At 37.3% G+C, this 21,543-nt stretch overlaps 1 protein-coding gene across 1 annotated transcript in view; it reads right to left on the reverse strand.

Moving 5' to 3' along the window:
• Positions 1 to 21,150, reverse strand: part of PCLO (piccolo presynaptic cytomatrix protein) — a 337,810-nt gene extending 316,660 nt beyond the window's left edge. The window contains exons 1-3 of the mRNA XM_029958071.1: positions 21,107 to 21,150; positions 19,083 to 20,334; positions 6,809 to 8,200 (exon numbers count right to left, since the gene is read on the reverse strand). Coding sequence (XP_029813931.1) covers positions 6,809 to 8,200; positions 19,083 to 20,334; positions 21,107 to 21,150 — 2,688 coding nt within the window. The remainder of the gene's footprint in view (positions 1 to 6,808; positions 8,201 to 19,082; positions 20,335 to 21,106) is intronic.
• Positions 21,151 to 21,543: the final 393 nt, after the last annotated feature.

Below are 21,543 nucleotides of genomic sequence, written 5' to 3' on the forward strand. Positions count from 1 at the left end.
AGTGAGTCATTGGGTCTTATATTGAAATTAACTAAATCTCAAACCAATATTTAGAGTCTCTAAATTAAGCTTTTTTGTTTGTCAATAAAACATGAACAAAAATATATTATTCTGTAATATAAAAGAAAAGCATGAAATACCTTTATCTCAAACAAATAAAAGTCTCTTCAAATTACTATTATAAAGTTGTAGAAAAATTCAAACAACACAAGCTTAGCTTTCAGAAGACTTCTTTCTCATTTAATAATGGGACACCAACCAAATTTCTAATGAAGTAACGGAGAAGAAAATCACCTGGCTCAAGGCCAGGTCAGTAATTTTCCTGATAATCTGTTTAAGATTTATGACTCTAGCTTGACCCTCTTTAATACTAGTCTATAAACTATCTGCAGAAGAAAAAAGTAAGTCACACACCAGAATCAACACTGGAAGCTCTGTGTTAATTGCTCACCTAAGCATTTTATCTTTCAAAGATGCAAAAACATCTAAAGATGGAATAAATGTATATAGGTAAAGAAGTCATTGCATATGCATTCCAAGTGGATGAAAAATAGCCAGCTAGACAGGAGCTGTGTGTGCCAGCAGCAGTGCTGCAGTAAACATCCCTTTGGATTTCACACCAGCAGTGGCCATTACCAACATTAATAAAAGCCATCTGGCCTTAAATGTCTTTAATGTCTTTATGTCTATATCTCATTGTTGGTTTCAACACAGTTCTTCATTCAGAGAGGTAATCTGGAAACTTTTAGGGACTAGAATAAAGAAAACAAATAGCAGGCAATTAATCATGGTAATACTGCTTCCAAAGGTCACCCTATTACTTTGAGCAATGATACCAATCTTTACTCCTCAAATTTAATTCCGGGGGGAAAAAAAACCCTAATCTTGTCATCATAAATACTGAAAAGAAAAATTAACAAGAGTGCAATCTTGTAACTAATGTTTTGATTTGCAACCACATGAATCTAAGAAACCTTGTTTTCAAATACTATCCCAATATCATCATGTTCAGAAGTGACCATCAAAACTTGACTGCCAAAAAAATGAAACTGCATCAGTGTATAACTGGCTCTGGACCAAGTAGCCCTACTGAAATGCAGGACACCTGTTCAGAGAAACTTGTGAGAAAGTACAGATGTTTTCATTTCTCTCTACAGTGATGGGGAATTCAAACAGAACCACCACAGGACATCTATTAAATATTTGGATGCAGTGGCTCACTCTTGATTTCATTTCCTCCATTGAAACTCAGAGTGCAAGCTCGTGGGGTTTTGAGGAAACTGGGAGACAAAAAGCTTGGCTGTAGCAACCCAGTAACAGCCCTGAACTGAGGATGGGAGTCCTGAAGTCACATCTATTTGCAGATCTGTATTTTGTATATCATATTAGTAGAGAACAAATAAACTTGGCAAACCACCACCACTTCGTACTTGACTACGAGCAGGTTTTGTTATTATTATTTTTAAGTAAAGTAGCTGTAGTTGATCTGTTTAATGCCAAGCAGTATTGCCTTTGGGTGAACTATTCTCAAAGACACACCAAACTCAGACCCCAAAAGAGGTTTCACCTCATGTCTGGACTCCAAAGAGGTTTAAACAGGAGCTGGATGCTGCTCCAAAGGAACAGATCAAGCCACGTGCAGGAGGCAGAGGTTCAGGCCTCTGGAAAATCATCAGTCAAAGCTGGATTTTTTGCAACATAGCTTTAGCTGAGGCATAAGAGAAGGACAGAAGCTCCTAATATACTTAAAAGTATTGCGGACAAATTAAGTCTGTCTTTAAGTATTTAAATACTTCTGCAAATAAGAATATCAGAAATCTAACTCTGTTAATGAAACGTAAGCTCTTCAGCCTTATTTAAAAAGTGAATTTGGGGATTATTTTTTAAAAAATATATTTCTCTATGTTCAATTTTGACTAAATCATTCATCAAAGTGTCATTCCATATTAGCCCTTCCATTCTGTATATATGCAATATTTGTGCTTTACAGGAAAAGTGGAAGAGGCGAGTCATTCTGCTGTAAAAAAATATTTCCACTTAATGTTTTTTTCTATTATGCATATCGAATTAGTTTAACAGGAGAAGGGTACCTCATTTGAAGTTAAATTAATTTCATTCTGACAGTCAAGAAATACAGTGGAGTTTTTATCATCTAACATACACTCTGTTTTTCAATGCCAGATTTTATCTTTCAAAATAATAATTAGCAGTAGTTTTAACATTTTCTCAATTATAAAGAATTATCATTTAAAGGAAAAATTTCCATACATTTTAGGGAGTATATTCTTAGCCTATTATGTTCTGTTTTATTTAGCCACTGTAATTAAACAGTAATAGCATTCACTTTCTTACAATCAAAATTTTAAAAGGATCTTTAAAGGGAGAGAAAGAAGCAGAGAAGATAAATTATGCAATTGAAAGGAGTGGTTGTTTTTCTCTTGGTATCTTTAGCGCAAATTCTTCTTCACTGTGTTTCCCAGACACCATCTATTTCCAAAACAACTCATCACCAAACATAAGAGAGGAGATAGAAATTTCTAATAGAAGTTAAACCTGCCAATTTGCAGAGTGATCTGAGCTTTTTCAAATAGGAAATACATGACACTACAGAGTTGTTAATTAATTAAAGATAGGCAATGTGTGTCACCTCAAATGACGCAGTACACTATTTCAGGGATTTTCAATACAATAATAGATGGATTATTACTTTATGAAGTTGCTGCACACTTTCTTTAAGAAGTCCAGGGCACATTTGGTCATTCAATAGCAGGGTTTGATTCACTTAGTATAGGTTTGGGGTTTCTTTCAATTACTCTTTTAAACCCTACTTATAAAGCTTGAAAAATGGGTCACACTTGCTCAGGGCCTCACTCCATTTGCAATTACATATCAGTGAGATTTTGGAAAAACAGAAACTAGCAGAGTTTGTGCAGGGACTCACCTGAAAAAAGATTATGATGATATAAGAATATGGATTGGACAGGAACCATCAAGTTTTATAGATTCCTGCGGTCGTATCCATCCATGTCAAACAATTTCATACAGACTATATTTGATATAATAAATAAGAAACATCACTCCAAAATTGTTTGTATTATCTATTATGATTGTATCTTTTTCAAAAAAATCCCTAGCAAGTCAGAGATTTTATGTCTTTTCTGCCCTTCCCCAGTCATCCCTGTCCTTCTCTATCATTCAAAACAATTCTCTCCTTTCTGTAGCCCCAGTAATTTATTTCACACATGGAACATTCTTAACTTCAGAGTACCTTTCCAGATAATTTTATAGCTATCAGTAGACTAAAAGGTGCTTCTGTTATTCCCTTGGCAGTTCTATTATATTAAATCCGTTAGCACACTCACATATACACACATCACATTTTCAGCTCTTTTTGTTCATAACATGTGACTGTTAAGATGGTATCTTTTCATGTTGCACATACAGATTCTAAAAATCTGGATAGCTTATTTTTTCATAGCTTAGTTTTTAATTTTTTTAAAATTATTATTTTATTACTGCATTAATTTATCACAGGTTCTAAATTCCTGACCCTGTTACCTCAACACACTTAATTACATTACAGGCAACCATCTCCACTTCTGTTCAATATTCTGAACAGCTTCACTGAATTTTAAATGCACAAAATGGTCGTTGCCACACATTTCATTTCTGGCTTCAGCAGTTGCGATCTTGTGCTTTGTTACTAAAAATAGAGCTGCTTCCAACTACCTGAGCTGGAAAGCTAATTACAGAGCTGGTAAACAGTGCTCCTCCCCATTGAGCAAATGGCAGAATAAGGAGTCTGCTAATGCACTAGGGCTCCCATGGTCCTGTGGGTCTTTGAAATCTATCAAGTGTCATTTATTTAATCATCTGTGGCTGTTTGCATCATGGATAAATTACCATTTAAGTAAATAACTGTTTGACTGTTGAATCAACAAATCATGGAGAAAAAGAACAATCAGCCCAATTTAGAAAAAAGTATTGTAGCCTAATTCTCTGCTTGCACAAAGTAGATTTTTTGATTTTGACTAGGTGAGAGTCTAGTTCTTATTTCTTGCAGTAGAGAGGTTATTAGAGGACTGACTGCAGCAGCTTGAAGACTTTTTTGAAAGTTATTTCTGTCATACACAGGCAAGAACAAACAACTGCCACTGCAAGAAAGCACTTTATTCCCTTAAAAATACCCAGCCCTGTCTGCAGTACAGCAGCACGTTGACTGGAAGAAATTCTCTGCTGAGAGATCTTAAGGTAGAAGAGCCCATGGGGTTTAGATGCTCCTCTGCATTTGGCAGTGAAACACTGATTTCCCTGTTCCACGGGACTGATCCTTAACATGTAGCCCAATACAAGCTTTATTGGCAACAAGGGTTCAACCACCACTCGGTCAATAAAACTCAACTCATTTTCAGCCATTACTGAGGCAACAACATGTAGATAATACTTAAGCAACTATTCAAATAGCTGTGATACAATTGTAGCCCCAAAGCAAAACTAATATATCCATTATGTTTGTTCATCCAAAATCCCTTCTGGGGTCAAGAGGGCATGTAGCTTCTGGAATTATATTTTTTTCTTTGAATGCAACATATAGGAATAAAAGAATTAGGTAGAAAACCACCAGTAAGACCAATTTTTAAAAGCCTTTCTATTTCTCCTTCCTAACCCCCAAAGAAATAGAGACAAGTAAATAAAACCTCCAAGACTGTACTCAACAGATAGAAGAATTTGGTGGAGGAAAGGAGTATGCAAGTGAGCATAAACTACTGGCTTGTCATCATGTTTCTGTCAAGTAAGAGGTATCCAGGGCATCCAGGGACAGAATTGCTATCTGAGGGTAAACATTATTTACACAGCTCATTTGGGAGAGGAGAGGATGAGCTCCCTCTTCTGTCTCCAATCTTTATGAAAAGGAAAGTTGGGAAGTGTTCAGTTAAACTAACCACCTCCTGTTGTAAAGGAAAAGTAGGCTGCCATTTTTTAGCAAAACTGATTGGAAAAAAAAAAAGGCAAGACAGAAAATGGGGACAGAGGTGGAACTGTGTAGTACAAGGAAGAAGAAAATGCAAGCAGAAACAAAGAAGAGAAAAAGAAAAGGGTAAGGAAGTCAGACTAAAGAAAATCAATCGTATTTCAAGCTCTGCGTATCACAAAGAGTGGAAACGAGAAAATTTTCTAACAGTAACAGTGATGGAAAAAAAGAAACAGAGCATCAGCCTTCTCATCTTAAACAGAAGAAATCCAGGGAACATGACTGCACACCACAAAGCAGTGTCACACCATCACACCTAAGTCAACTCTGAAGAAGTCAAGTCATGCATTGGAACTTTCATAGCTGTCATTTGAGCACAGTGTTTCACCAGAACTGACACATCTCATTTCCATGGTACTCAGTGTATGCACACCAGAATGCCTCTGAGGAAAGTCATACGCATTTTTCACATTTAAACACACTAAACACATTAAGTGTGTGTGTGTTTGTTTGTATGCACACAGCTGGACACACAGGGTGTGTTTGATGGTGTTCAGTGCATAAACATTGAAAATCAATTGAATCCTGACTTTCAGTCACTGATCAATCTTCCTGTGTTTTCAGACCTTTCCTTCTGACCTAAATGACCACAAAGCCATTAGACAACATATTCATATATTTGATAAAATCTGCTTATTATAGCAGGACAAAGGACTTTCAGATGATAGTATATTCAAGGAAATAATCCACAAAAAAGGGCATAGGCAAACAACATAAGCAATATTTTCCCCGCAACCTGATATTTCTTCCAACATTTTTTCTCACCTTTAGTCAGAGATGCTGTAATCTTTAACCCTGGGAGCAATTTTTCATTTATTCATTCAGATTTCAAAGACAGAACATTGACAGCTACTGTCTTCATGTGCTGCACAGACCAACTTACACATTTAAATTACCCACAAGTATTTTTAGGTGGTTTGCTTCTGTTGAATTAAATTTGCCAAATTGATAGGGCAAGTAATATATGCTTCCACCTCTCCATTAAGGTAGTATAAAGTTTTCAATCCCCTTCTCAAAAAAAAATTACAAGGGGAAAGGAAGAGGATAAAAATATAGAATGTGAAGAAACTGTTGACAATAAGTTGTGCAATTCTCTGAAACATAAGTTGCTTTCTCGGCCAATCATGGAAAAAGCACTTTCCAACTCACACTGCTAAATGATGAAGTAACTTTGTGAACCTTGCATTGTTGCATCAAAAAATTACGTATTCTACCACACAGGTATCACTCAAACTTCAATCTTCTTAATGAGTATATCAGCATATGCAAAGAGTCCAGAGCCAGAATGAGATTAATGGAATAAATTTAGGAATATATTAAGCAGGAGAGAAGGGCAATAGTTAAGCATTAACATATTCCTTCATTCAGTAATTCTGTGTATCAGAGGCACTGGTTAGAGAAGCACATATTACCAGACAACACTGAAGCATATGAAAAAGAACTTTATCCCATAAGAGATTGAAAGTACAGTAGTTTGCTGTGTCATAGTAGCACTACTTTCTAAAGAGCTCATAACTATATCTGCTTATGTCTCAACACTCTAGCAACCACCTATACTACACTCCCTTAATATGCCGAAAATTCATTGGAAGTGCTATCCAAAAACTGACCAAATTTCATACAACATAGATACTTAATTTTAAAAGCCCTCTGATGATGAAATGCTCCAATTTTTCTTGACAATTCAACAGTTAAAAGTCAGCTACAGGCTGGTCTCCACAGCACAGGGAGCCTGCAGGTAAGAATACAGGGTAAATACAGACTCCATTGCCTTACCTCAGCTATGTGCGGCATCGGGTTAAATCCACAGAGATTGCACACAACTTTCTTGCATTCTGTGCAGGTATTAAAGTTGGGAGGATCCTTAGAACCAATATTTAGTCCAGTTTTACAAAGGGGACAAGATACTTCAGGCTGGTTGGCTTTCTCTGGTTCCGACAGCCCAGGAGGTTTTTTAGCTTCAGTAGCCTGAGGCTTGCTATCTTTTGCCAAACCAGGTTTCTTCTCTAAATCAGATCCTTTAGTTGTTAAAGCACTATCCGCTTTTGATGGCTCCGGTTTCTCGGTTGTAAGAGGCTTGGCTTCTTTTTTTGCAGGAACAGCTTTTGGAAGAGGCTGAGCCTGACCAGCCTCTTTGGGGGCTGCCTGAGGGGCTGGAGGCTGAGGTGGAGGCTGGGGCTGTTTTGTCGCAGGAGCAGGTGCAGGTGGAGCTGATGTCTGAGACCCCGGCTGACCCGCTGTGGAAATTAAATTTGAGGCCTGGCTGAAGATTGAAGCTCCAAATCCAAAGAGTTTCCCAGTAACTGTTTCTTGTGGTGTTGTAGGCTGAGGCTTAGGGGCATCGGTGATGCCTCCCAGATTAAGGCTGAAACGCCTTGATTGCTCCGGAGTTTTCTGAGGCGGCTGCTGTGCTGGCACTGGCTTGGGTCCTGCCCCTGCTTGTGGGCCCTTGGGAGCTGGTTTGCTATCAGGCTTTGGGGCTGGTTTTGTTGGTAATTTTTTAGGGTCATCTTTTGTTTGTGTTGGCTCAACAGGCTTTTGAGTTTTAGCATCTGGTATAGTCGCAGGCTGAGACGCAAGCTTGGGGTCTGACTTCTGCCGAGACACCTGTGGAACAGGTTTGGAATGTGGCTTATCCCCAGCTGCATGTGTGTCCTGCGACAGCTTGGCAGGCTCTGGCTTTGGGGAATCTGTCACTTTCTGTTGAGTTGGTGGCGGTTTGGGACCTGCCAAGTCCTGTTTCTGCCCTGGTGCTGCAGAAGTAGGCACAGTGTCTGCCACAGGCTTCTCTACACTGGGTTGTTTTTGCTTATCCTCAGCCTGCGTTGGCTTGACCTGATCAGACTTTGGAGTAGCATCTATTTTCTGGGATGTCTCAGTGGGCTCTGGGTGGGGTTGTTTCGGTTTTACAGGGGGAGACCCAGGCAAGGACGGTTGCTTTTTCTGTGGCAGGGTTTTTTTAGATTCTGCTGTCTGTGAAGGATCAGGTTTGGGAGAAACATCTTTCTTTTGAACTGGCTGTGGCTGGGGGGATGGTTTAGCTGTTGAAGGTGGAATGGGTGTCTTCTGTTTGGGTGGAGGTGGCTGTGGCCCGGGACCATGACCTGGTGCTAGGTCACCCCCTAATGCTCTTTGCATCTGGCAGTTTAAACAGAGCCATTCACTAATCTGAAAAAAAAAATAAAAGTATTATAATTAGGATAAGACAAAGTTAATAAAATTAATACAATAAAAGGCTACTCCAACGTATGCCTTCTTGCAGTTTTTCAGACTTCTGTGTGAAAAGGGAGAAATATTATCACTAATAAAGTTTGCAGTTAACATGCCCAACTGATTATTTTCATTCTCCTCCACATTCCAGTGAGTCAAACTATCACTGATCCCATGATTCTAATGCCTTCACATTCAGTTTACACACATATGAATACTGGAGAATAAAAACTCAGCAGAATGAAAAAAATGCATTGGAATTTCATAGGACCTAGCAGTGATTCATTTACAGCAATGATTTCCCAGAATAATGGCAAATACTGCTAAAATAGTTTAACACATCAAGCGTGCTGAGAGAAAACAATAATCAGAATTAAAACACAGAAAATGCATAATTATCTTTAAGCATACATCTATTGAGGTCAGCTTATGAACAGCTTATGCTTTACATAATGGTTTAAATTACAGAGCACAGGTACTGGCAGTAATATGTATCCAATGAATTAGGCACAGAGGTATGTTAATGGGCACCATGTATTACATAGATTTATGCTTTACCACCAATTTCAGAGGCAAGTCTTCATCTGGAATCAGTGACAAGCTTTGCCTAAGTTCTGATGGTGTTTCAAGAGCCTTAATTAGGCTTCCCAAAACACCTTTGTTATTAGAAGTAGTTACTAGGGTAATTTTTCTACTGTACTGTGCCTCGTGCAATGGGCCCCTCTCTTCACGCAGAGGAGAAGGAATAAGACAAATAATGTATTTACCCATGTTTCTCCTCGATTATGGTATCTCTCAACTTCAAAACATTTTTTCTCCTTCCTAAGCAGTATTACATGAGAGGGAAACCATATTTTCTAATCAGAGAAAAAACCAGCTTCACAGTCTGAGGAAGGATCAAACTGGCTAAACCAACATGTGGTCATGTGCTATTTTCCACATTTTCCATCACCAGCAGAAACATTATAGAGAGCAAAAATGCCATTCTCCTATTCTTTAGTCAGTGTGTGAAACATAGGGTACCAGCTACAGCATTTGCAGGCACCACAGCAACAGAGGGAACTGCAATTAGGAGAACACAGAACATAGGTCTCTTTTCACTTAAGGGTGAAGATTTCTGGATGCTGTTTCTCAGTCAGGTCTCGATGATTTTAGAGGTCTCCTATAAAATAAACCATTCTGTGATACTATGAAATCTCCACCATACATCATAGGACAAATCGGGAGGTACTACATGCAAAGAAAGGTTTTGTCTGTGTAATATCAGAGTTCACTGGAAGGAAAGAACTCTGATGTCATGGACTGAGGCAATGAATTCATTATTTGGGTGTGCTTTGCCAGTCTTTTATTTTTCCAGCAGCAAAAATTTAAAGAGAACAGTTAGATGCAGCTCCCTAAAACAGTTATTTCAATTATTCTGATAAACATGGTATATACACACACTCTGGAATATAAGCTCACTATTACTAAAAGCTTCACAAAGAGATGACAAATTTTTGCCCCAGCTGTAAGTTCACAGTAATCAAGTCACCATTAGTAATAAGGCTGCTTTATCTTCCATTTTCAGTGTAATTTTTTTAGATTGTTTAAACAATTTTCTCATCTACTCACAAAACCCATATAGCAAGTGACTGTTAAAAAGTGAAAACAACTGAAACAAAACTGGAACACATGTTTAAGTTCTACCTTGAATTATGAAAGGAATTAAGTTCAGACCTGCACAGAGGACCTGAGCAAGGATTAAATTAACTTAACTCCCATTTTGTTTGATTAGTGATCAATTCCCCTACTCAATTTCAGATATTAGTAGTTTAATTTAATTAGATACATACTAATACCATTTCTGGATGAATTCTTAAGGGTTTTCTAGAACATTTAAGTGTAATCAAAGATCAGGCTGTGACAGTTGTCTGGCTGTGGCAAAGATTTCTTATATTAGGGAAGTGAGCTCCCTTCAACAGTGAAGAAAGACAGGATCCTGTGAGGAGCTTTTTAATGGGCCTAAGCAAGGAATGGCTTTTTCTCCAATCCACAGAACTTCTACAGATATTTGAACAATGCACTTTCCATCACGATTCACTGTTCTTTCTTCTTGTTGATGTGAAACCATGGCAGTAAGAGGTGCCTACCTGCTCTAGGTCAGCTTCCAGGAAATCTAAATTTAAGTCATTACAACACCTGTAAGGCCTCGAATGAAGTACCTGTAGGGTTGGGTGGGGCTACCAAATGTTTGAATGATCCTTATGTTTAAGGCATCCAGATTCCAATTTCACTTATAAGCATTTAGGCTTGTCTTCAACATGTAGCTGGTGCAGTCTGATGCTGCTACCTAATTGAAGTCTAAACCTTAACCCTCAGCCACTATTTTTTCCTATATGTATGTGTATGTATATATATATATATATATACATACACATATAGGTGCATCCTTGGTATGAAACTGAAGCCTTTAAAACCAAAATGAATTTGCTACTCCTACAGCTGAACTTCAAAATGGAAAATGTAGGAAGTTTTACTTCATTGTATTATTTTTTAAATCTTTCTGGTTTAAACATAAAATTCCTCCCATGCATTTTAGTGGGAGGAATTAAGTGCCAAAACCCTCAAGTCATTACGGATTACACACATCATCTTTAAACAAATACAAAACTGCACAAACTATAGGCCTGTGATTGGAACTGCAGGAGTTCAAAATAAAGTGTGCTACGTGATACAGTTTTCTAGCAAAGACTCACCTGCAATTACAGAGATTTTCTGCAAGTTTTAACAGGAGTAGACTTCTGTTAAATAAGATGCTTTTACTCATTATTGCTGCTGTAGATAACTAAAAAAAAATGCTGCTGTAGATAACAAAAAAACAAATGTTTCTCTAGCCTTAAATGTGTTCCTGGGCAGCAGTTCTGCAACTGCAGTTGGGAGCACCAAATGAATTTACTCAGTATTTAAGTAACAACATCAATGGAGAATTATTTGAAGAAAAATTATAGCACCATATTCCATAGATTATGAATGCACAAAGAAAGGCAAGCTAATAGTTGACACCAATAACAAATATGAGCTACAATTCCATTCTTCTCCCTATTCCAAACAAAGCCAACACAACTGAAAGCCATTCAGTGCCTATTCCTTTCTTCAAAAGGGTTCAGATTTGTTCTAACTGCAGAAACCCATCAAAGCAAGTGCATCGACTGATATGCTCCATTTCTATTCCTGCAGATGATGTAGGGGAGGAAGAGAATCCATCTTGATTCTAAGATTCCAGATGTACATAAGAAATAAATTTTGGCTTGCAGATGGAGCATATTTCATACAAAAATTACTGGCACACAACATGAATGTAGCTCTCAAGCCATTTTAACAGTCCTTTTGCAGATCAGAGACACACTCTAAGGCAATGGGTCTCATTCTCATTTAGACCAGTCATTTGGTGCTATAAAAAGGAACTTAAAGATATGCATAAAATATTAACAACCCTTTACATCACCACAGAAATGTAAAGATTTATAAAGCCTTTAGATTGCCAAAGATATTTAAATGGACTTTGCTGACATTGCTCAGCTTCAAAGCTTTATCGAAAAAATCAGTTTCTAGTCTGAAAACACAGAAGCTTATTTGGCTCCTGACAATTTCAGGGAGGAGTGAGGAAACCAGATTTGGCTTTTAGCAGACATTTTTGCCAAGATGATAAGAGAAACATAAAAAAATAAAGTGCTCAAGCACAGGATTTTATGCAGCTTTGTGCAGAGTGGTAGAATACTCTAAGAAACAAGAAACTACATCAGAAAATCCTGTCATGAACAAAAAAGAACAACTATCACAAAACAAACTTAATTAGTATGTCAACATACAACAGAAAAAGGTCTTCTAAACAGGCCTGGGCAATACTGGAGACAAAGTTTTCCTTCCACGCCAGCTTTTCACAAATAAGATCTCAGCTATTCAAAGTAATTACACCGAAACAAACATTTAATTACTGTACACAGTATGAAATTGATCCTCATTTGAGACAAATAGAGCATTGCTACAAAATACATATTTACCTTCCTTTCACATATCAGATGAGTTTATCAGGGAACACTGACTTAAGATGCTCCCAAACATGAGACTCGGTTCTAGTCAGCAGCATGGTCTCTGGGGGATCCATTTCACAAACCACAGCAATCGTTATAAGCACTGTAGCTTGGTGCTGAACCAAAGCTGGAGTAAACTTTTAGAATAGACATATTAAAAACTATTCTTAAATGTTACTTAGCTATTCTAAACCTACTAAACACTACCGGATGAATTGTGTTCTGCAGTTAGCACAACTTTAAAACATACTCCACTACTCTCCTTAAACTACCAATACAACAGCTATAGTTTGCATATGAACTATGAATATTTAGGGAACTATTATTTTATAGCTTACATAATTAGAATCATAAAGCAGAATAGTGAACATAATCTTTTGACTTTTTTTTTTATTATTATTATTTTTTGAATGTCAGTATCTCAGAATATCTGAAAGTTAGTTTTTATAGCCAAGGGTGTGATTAAGCTGCCCCACGTACAGGACAAGGGAAAAGCCTTTTAAAGACAGCTCGATGCTCTGCATCATGCAGCACTGCAACAAATGCTCATTGCTTTCATTAACTTCATCAAGACAATATACCAGCAACATGTGAATGTTTAACAAAAAAATCTAAGTGCAAATGAAGAGAGCAGCAAGGAAAAGGTTAACAAAGTTCATCTGTTCCACACAGAGCACATCCAAGTGAATATTGCTGGGATTTGAGAAGGGATTAAGCTGTCTGGCCAGAGCAGGGCTGGGCCACGCTGCCCGCCCAGTGACTACCCAGCAAACAGCATCTCCACATCACATGGCCTCACATAGTAGTAAATTACAGTTGCCAAGCAACAGCAATACTGGCGCAGATGGCTGACTGCAGTTGACATCTTTAGCTATGCAGATTAATTTATTATTTACTCGTGTTAAAAACTGGACAGGACAGTTTCCTGGACTAATGAGAAAACACTCCAACATATTGTAGAATATTGTCCAACGAAAATATTGAGAAATTATTCCCCGTGCAGAGGGGGTTTGCCTCTTTCTATCTGCCCCTTTCATAAAAGGGAAAATAAAAAAAAAAAAAAATTAAAAAGCCACAAACAACACCCCCCCTCAAAAAAAAACCCAAACACAGGGCATCATTGCTATTACCACATCTAATCCTTAATGTAAAGCAGAAATGTAGGCACATAGTCTTCCTCTAAGACAGAAACAATGTGGGAGTTTGTTTAAGGATATTCCACAGAGAGAAAAAGTACCCTGTATTTCCATAACCCTTCTATTTGAGGATCTTTACAATTTTCCCAAATGCATGTGTGGCAGTTTGGCTAGAGGCAGAACTATAGGAACTATACTAACTTCATTTCATCACAAAAATTGTGAATGATCCCCATTTGCACAGAAATCGCAGTGTTAGTAAAACTGGAACACCCCAAGAACTCTTTGTACCAAAGAAAATATTTCACACAGAAATATTTCAAACTTTGATCATTTTTAAATGACAACTAAAAAAGGTTTGAGTCTGCTCTCTGTTCTGTTTGAACCCAGTCTAAAGTCCATCCTCTTTTACAAAACACATCTAGCTTTACTTCAGCACTGTAAGATTTGATATCTAAATTCATACTTTTAGAAAGTTAAAGAAGACTTGGGTTTTGTTGGGGCTTTTTAAACTCATTTCTACACAACTTATGAAGATTATAAGAGCTGATAATCAGATTCAGGTCCTTAATTTTTTTTCTACTTTGTTTTTCATTACTATAACCCTGAATAACCCTTCCCAAGTCTAAGTTTACATAGAGCATACAGTTTCAAAGTTTTTTTCCTGGTATTAAAAAGCTTAAGACTTTGTGGCATGTCACTACCCACAGTGATGGAAGTTTTATTCTTATTTATATGTCATATCCAGACCATGTTGCATTCTAGTTCTTATGCACTACTACAACACAGCAGGGTCTGGACTACAAACCACAGGAATATTTCATTCAATCAAGAGCTTCCTTTACTGTCATGTAATCAAAAAAGATCTTATAGTGTCATTTCTATTAATTTTTTGTAAGTATAAGCAAGACTTATCTGGATTCACCACAAGAATTAGTCATCTTTCTTATTTTCAATTATTATATATTGTTCTCCATGTACAAGCTAATAATAATGATAATAACTGAAGAAAATGAATACATTTCTGACTGTAAATTCTCTTTAGTTACTGATAATACTTCATGCCCAAGTTATTTACTGCTGTTTAAGATACTTGGAGATGTAGGACATTATTAAAAACAAATACAAATACCAACATTCATTATGAAGATTTGAACCAAAAAAATTATATTCTTAAATCGAAGGTCGTGATATGATAGTAAATAAAAACAGAGGCAGAAAGAAAGAAAAAAAAAAAAAACAGGGCTGTAGTGTATAGAGCAATTGATACAGAAAATTTCTAGCTCTACCAAAAATGTTAAAAAAATACACATCCCCTCCGCCACCAAAAATTACAAAACTCACAAAAATATAATATTTCAGATTGGATTAAAACAAATCCCTTTCACATTGAATTTAAAAATAAATGTGCAAATCCAGTCAAATTTTCCTTGATCAGGAACTATACACTCCACTTTGGGAGAGTCAACTGTTTGGGTTTTTTTATCCCTTCTCTTTTTTCCATTAGGATTATGTCAACTTTGATGCAGATACATTGTTTGAAAAATAGTCAGAAATAATAAAATATTTTTTAGAATTCACTTTGCCTCCATCCAGAAGAGCTTTTGGTAAGTAAGTAAATCTTACATCAATATACACGGCTTCACATTATCTGAATGTGCAATTTTCAGGAAGTATCTAAATATAAAATGAGACTAATTTTAAATGGTCTCCTAAAAGAACACTGAAACAATGGATGAAAAATGGACTAATGCGAAATATGGACTAATGCAGATAAAGTTCAAGTAGAATAATCCTTTCTCAAAAACTACCTAGGAGACAGGCATCCACAGCCCACATACAGCCAAGTTTCCAGTATTAACAGCTTTAACACTCTACTTGATCACCAACTTTACAGAAGCCCATCATAAAGAATGTAATGACATTATTATTACACTTTAAACCTTTGCTCAGTCTGTGTTGTATGTATCTTCCAATAGCTAGTTCACACAGAATAAAAATTTACTCCAGTATTGGGCATATCATTTAGATTTAACTACAGCAGTTCATCCTTTTTGCCCTGCTTTATCAAAAAACTATACATAAGTGTTTAACAAATAGGGTAGTTCCTCAAGTTGTCTTTGCTCAATTTGAGGAAGCCTGCTCCTAATTCAAATGTCCTAGGGTGCTGACTCTTTTTTGGGAAGTGCTGGTTTCTGTTGCTAATGCCTCATAGGAATGGTTTTGGGAAAACAAAATGGTAAAAAAGGAGAAAAATTAATCACTACATAATAAAATACACATCTGTTACAAGGTTCTGATGTATATGAAAGGAAAATGGAATAGAGTACTAGTAATCAAACCTGTTTATATAATTTTTTCCATTACTTTATGCAACTGTTGCTAGGCAGTCATGTGCCATGGTGATGAGTGGAGTGTGACTACCTAGACAGATTAGAGAGACATATGTTACTGAACACATTATGTATGGTGTGTTTTCTCTCTAGACAGCTGTATAAAACCAAGATATCAACTATTTTTTCCTCCCCAAGAGGACTGCAAGGTCAGAAGGTTCAGAGAAATAGTTCAAGGGGTCTGACCTTGTGGCAATACAGGTATCACTTTCTGCTCTTGGTTACACAGTTCTCTCTAGTGACTTAAAACAGAGTGACTGTACTACTGCATTTTAAATAGAGGTTTAAATGAATAGAATTCTTTTTTTTAAAATCTGCACTTTTTATAATGGTTTTACAAGGCATGCAATATACTTCCTAAGCGGGTTTGTAAAACCTGCTGTATTCTTTCCAGAATCAGTTAGAAATACAGAATATAGAAATTTAGAAAGATCTGTATTGGAAAGGTGATTAACTCTATTAGTTTTAGAGACTGCCCTACCATGTAAGAAACTTGTAAGAAGAATATCTTAAGAAGGCAATTCAAGCAACTGTATGGGGAAAAATTTTAGAGAACAAAAGTCATATAAATTCTTTTCTAAATAAATGCCTTTCACTCCCAGCATCCAACTTGAAATTATTGCTTCCCAATCAGAAGTGTGTTTAACATAAGCAATAAAAATAGTGCCTACAAAGAATATGGGAAAGGCACAACACAGGATTCCAGAATCATGAAACCTGGCAAAAAGAAAGTCAAAGTATGAGACTAAAGTCAGTAAGTGCATGGGTAAAACAGAGATTTCTGGTCAATAACACTTTATGAGAACTTAAAATACGAGAAGCCAAAAGAAAAAGCTTGCACCATAATAGAGAAAACTGACAGCCGAGTCAAACCATGATTTTCCTGATAGACAGGAAGAAATGTGTAAACTAGTGTAAAGAAGGACTCAGAAACTTTGGTTAATAATCTAAATACTGAAAGAAAAGAGAAACTGGAAGGGAAGTTTGATAATAACTCAAGTGGGAACCATGGCAGCTGAAATAAGTAAATTTTTTGTATGTGCCAGAGTAGGTTTTATTACTTTGATAGCAATATTCAGTAATAAAGTCAGATGTGATTTTTGTCACAGACTGGAGCAGGACACCCACAATGAAGTTTCAGCAAGACAGCTGGTGGTGCAAAGCTGAGCAAATGAGAAAAGCCTGAGTGGGAGTTGGGAGATTGGAACTAATAGCTGAATAAATTAGATGTCCAATACCTTCATTTACTGAAATGATTTCATCATGAAATAAATGCATATCCTGTGTTTATTTCAATGTGTAATATGAAATTCAAATCTGCTTTTACATATGTATGTAATCAGTTAGTCTTAAATGCAGCTGTATTTATTGTCTAAAAGTCCTGAATTTCACACTTACAGAGTACCCACTTCAAAAACTAGTAGTTATTCACAGAATTTTCAAACATTTGGAAATCTTACGTAAACTCTCTCTCAAAATCCATTTCATTTGAACATACCAAAATTGCTGACCATTTCCATGGGAAATCTGAAGCTTTTAAAGGAAGACAAACCTGGGACTCCAAGGTGCTCCAGGAGCACACTACGGAAATGAACAACTCAGCACTCACAAATAAATGTAAGAAATTTTGGTCTAAAAACATTCTGTCAGAACTTGAAGGTAAAGTTTTATTACAAAAGTTCCTCTTTAACATCAATGCATCACATTTCTTGTCTGCTATATATAAATACATCTTTTTTATACCACAAACAGTCTAGAATGACATGGCTGTTCAAGTCACTCCTTTTCCAGTCCAGGCTTTAATGCCAGCTATCTCAATCCTTGATTTCCTAAATTCAAACACAACAGTGCCCTCCTAAACCAAGACATGTGCTACCAGTGGTTACTGCAATTAGTCTTTCAGGCTTAAATTTGCAATTCTAACAACAAATCAACAAATGTTATACTTGCTGGATACAAAAAGTCTGTTGTTTGTTACTGGTACCCACAAATAAACATGTGCACTGGAAAGAAACCCAACTGCTAGCAGTGTTCTTAAATCATTGTGGTATTGAGTAAACAGGTTGCCCAGAGAGGCTGTCAAGTCCCCATCCTTGAAGATATTCAAAACTGGCTAAACTTGCTTTAGGTGACACTGCTTTGAGCAGAAGGTTGAACTACATGATACCAGAGGATCTTTCCTGCCTCAGCAATTCTTTGATTCAATTTTAAACATACAGATACTATCTATCGGGTTCAAAATGCAGTAACAGTCCATACTTCTTTCTATGAGCATCTCAGATTAGCTAAACTAAAAGCAAAACAAGACAAAAATAAGTTTTCCAAACATCACTTCTTGCTATTTATCATTAGTTTTTCTTTGGTGCCAGGTCTGCTATGTGTGAATTTCTATAAATTGGTAAAAGTGTTGGTACTGAAAACAAACTCAAATTACACTTCAGATTTAAAATTAGTGTATCAGGATGTACAAGAAGATGTTCAAGCAGTAAGAAGAGAACAGATAGTCACATGAAGCCTTATTCCCATGCAGAGCAAGCAAAGGATATGTATAAGCAATAAATCAAGCTACCACAAACATCAGATTAAAATAAATTCATTTGAAGTCCTAATATTGCTTTCTATTCCATTTTTATGTTATATAATTACAACAAGAATGGTGACCTAGGTTAACAGTTCACAGAGATCTCTTTCTTAGCATCCCACAAGAACAAAATAACCCAAGTATCATCAAGTCAAAACTTACGACTCAGGCTTTCAGCTAATGAACACTGACACAGTAAATCTACCCCACATCCTTTTCTAAATCACATGCTGGAGCTATGAAGACTGGTTTTTACTTTTTTTTTCGCTTAGTTAGTTCTTAGAGTTGCAAATTTTATTTAATTATAAATATACTAGTGCATGAGTATTGTGGTGAGATTATAAACACAGACAGCAGGTGCTTAAAATCAATCAAAATGAGACAAAAGTCACATGGGGTTTCTCCTCTTTTTGTATGAAGAAATGAGAAGACATTTCTAAATCTATAAAACCAGAGAACCATTACCTTCTTTTTTTTTTTCTTTTCCTCCAGTTTCATCCCATTTTACTCTTAAGCAGCTTCCCGGAATAGCATGAATTTTTTCTCTGAACTCATTAAGTTAACATGATGATACATTGTAACACATCTGATGTTTCAGCATAACGAAAGTAAACTTAACTTTTTGCTCTGGTAGTGAATATCAGTTTAAAAACTACTCACCTCTGTGATATGAGGGTTAGGATTGAATCCACACAGGCTGCAGACTACAGTGTGACACTGGGTGCACGTGTTGTAGTTGGCCTTTTCTGGAGTGTGCAGCAGCAGCTCGGTGGTTGTGCAAAGAGGGCAGAAGGTTTTCTTTGGGGCGGACTCAGGGGGTTGGCTGCCACCAGCTGGCTTTTGCTGTGGGGGCTTGTCTGGCCCTGGTTGCTGGCCAGGTGGTTTTGTAGGTCCTGGTTGCTGTGCCGGGGGCTTTGTGGCCCCTGCAGTCTGAGAAGGTGGTTTTGTAGACCCTGCCTGTGGTGGCACTTGTTTTACAGGCCCTGTTTGCTGTGGAGGTGGCCTCCCAGATCCAGGCTGGGGTGGCTGTTTTGCAGGTCCCGTTTGCTGAGCAGATGGCTTTTCAGGTCCAGGTTGCTGAGAAGGCTGTTTTGGAGGCCCTGCTTGCTGGGATGATGGCTTTGCAGGACCTCCTTGTCGTGACGGCTGTTGAGATGGTTGTTTTACAGCTCCTGGCTGCTGTGATGGGGGTTTTGTGGGAGGTGGTGCTATGGACGTCATTCTAGTGCTGTCTGGTTGCTGTGGGGAGGGTTTTGTTGGGCCCGGTGAAGGTTTTGCAGAAGTTTGTTGTTGAACAGGCTTCGTTGGTTCTGACTGTTGTGGCTGAGATTTCTGTGGTCCTCGTGGCTGGGGCGGTTGTTTCGCTTGCTCTTGCTTAGCATCTGCTGGGTGGCCATGGCCTGGTTTCTGAACTTGCTTTGGTTCCCCAGGCTGCTGCTGAGGCACTGGTTTGGAAGACTCAGTTTGCTGGGGGGTAGGTCTGACAGGTCCTTGTTGTTGAACAGCTGGCTTTGGAGACTGTGGTTGAGCTGGATGTTTCGCGGGGCCCCTCTGCTCCTCGGGTTTCCCTTGCTCTTTTGGGGTTACTTTTTGTTTCCTACTGGCTTCTTCATGAGCTGCATCTGAATCTGATATCAAATCAAAAGGATTGAATTTGTTCACAACTGAAGTGACTGCACTCAGTGGATTGGCTTCTGAGAGAAAACTGGGCATCATACTTGGCTTCTGATCTTCTTTAAAATCAGTCCTGGACTTTGATTCCCGTAGACTAAGAGTAGAAGGGCTCCGTCCAGGTGCCCGTTGTTCTGTCTTCAGCACATCTACTGTTCTGCTTTTACTTAAACCTGATGGTCCTGGATCTGGAGGCTTACCTGGTTGTCTGGGACGGTGGCTTGTATCAGGCTCAGGATGTCTGCAGACAGAAAACGTAATAAAATTAAAATAATGCAGAATTCTAGAAAAATGAGATAAAATAAGATGTATCAGCGACCCTGGAAGTGTTCTGGTAATGCTATGAAGTTTCTCAGGTGCTTCAGTGTTTCTAAGACCAACGCTTATAGCAAGTGCATGTAAAAAGTATTTAAATAATAATTATTGTTTCTTGAAAGCTTATACAAGTATTCAGTCACAGATTGATTTATTATTTAGAAAACAATCTAATACAACAACATCACTCAACCAGATAATTTTTTCTTCAGAAATCTGAAGAACTCAAAGCTACAACTTCCTATTATACCTATATCCAAATGAGTAACTCTCCACACTATCCCTTGGGATACAAACACAGGAAGAGAGAGAAGCCTGAAAGGGACAGAAGTATCAGAAAATTACCAGATCAAAGCACAGCCATAGAAGAAAAACATTGCACAATGCATTGTGTACTTGTGATCTGGCTACTTGTACAAAATTTGGATATATTTACAATTCAATATGCAGCAGGGATTTAAACTCATAAAATCCATGTATGTTAAGGAGTACATGCTTCTTTGTAAAGTATTTTTTTTGTCACCCATCCCCTCAAAGATTAGAATTTTCCATCAGATAAATAGGGGTCAGTTCACAGAATTAGCCCTGAAGCCTTTTTTTTCCTTGCAAATAGAACTACTGTACAACTTCCTCTCAGCATCATCCCAACCTTTTGCAGCATTAAATGCCCAACATTAAAAAGAAAAATCTCTTATTACATTAGAGAATTCGGAAAAATCCTTACAATAATATTTTGCTGCATGTTTATACGGGAGAAAATAAAACTAAGAATGTAGGAACCAAAATCAAGACCATGTCTTCATATGTGGTACAGTATTCTACTTGTTGCTATACTTGGCTGCAGCTGGGGGAAATAATATTTTATTCACTGCTAATGCTCAGGGAGGTAATAAAATATTCTATTCAGTGCTATCACTGAGCTTCTGCTGGAAGATACGGTGTTCTCTTCAGTGTCACAGAAGTGTTGCAAATATAAAATTTTCAGTTTCCACTTTGAGAGAACCAGTCAACTGTGATCTTGTTTTTCCAGACATGGCATTTTTTCTTGGGCATTCATGAGCAAAGTAAACAATTGCTCATTACATTTAACTGTATTCCTTGACTAACAAATAAATAAATGCCCAATTTTTTTTAA

This window comes from Manacus vitellinus, unplaced genomic scaffold, assembly GCF_001715985.3.
Source record: "Manacus vitellinus isolate BGI_N305 unplaced genomic scaffold, ASM171598v3 scaffold_13_pilon, whole genome shotgun sequence".
NCBI lineage: Eukaryota > Metazoa > Chordata > Aves > Passeriformes > Pipridae > Manacus > Manacus vitellinus.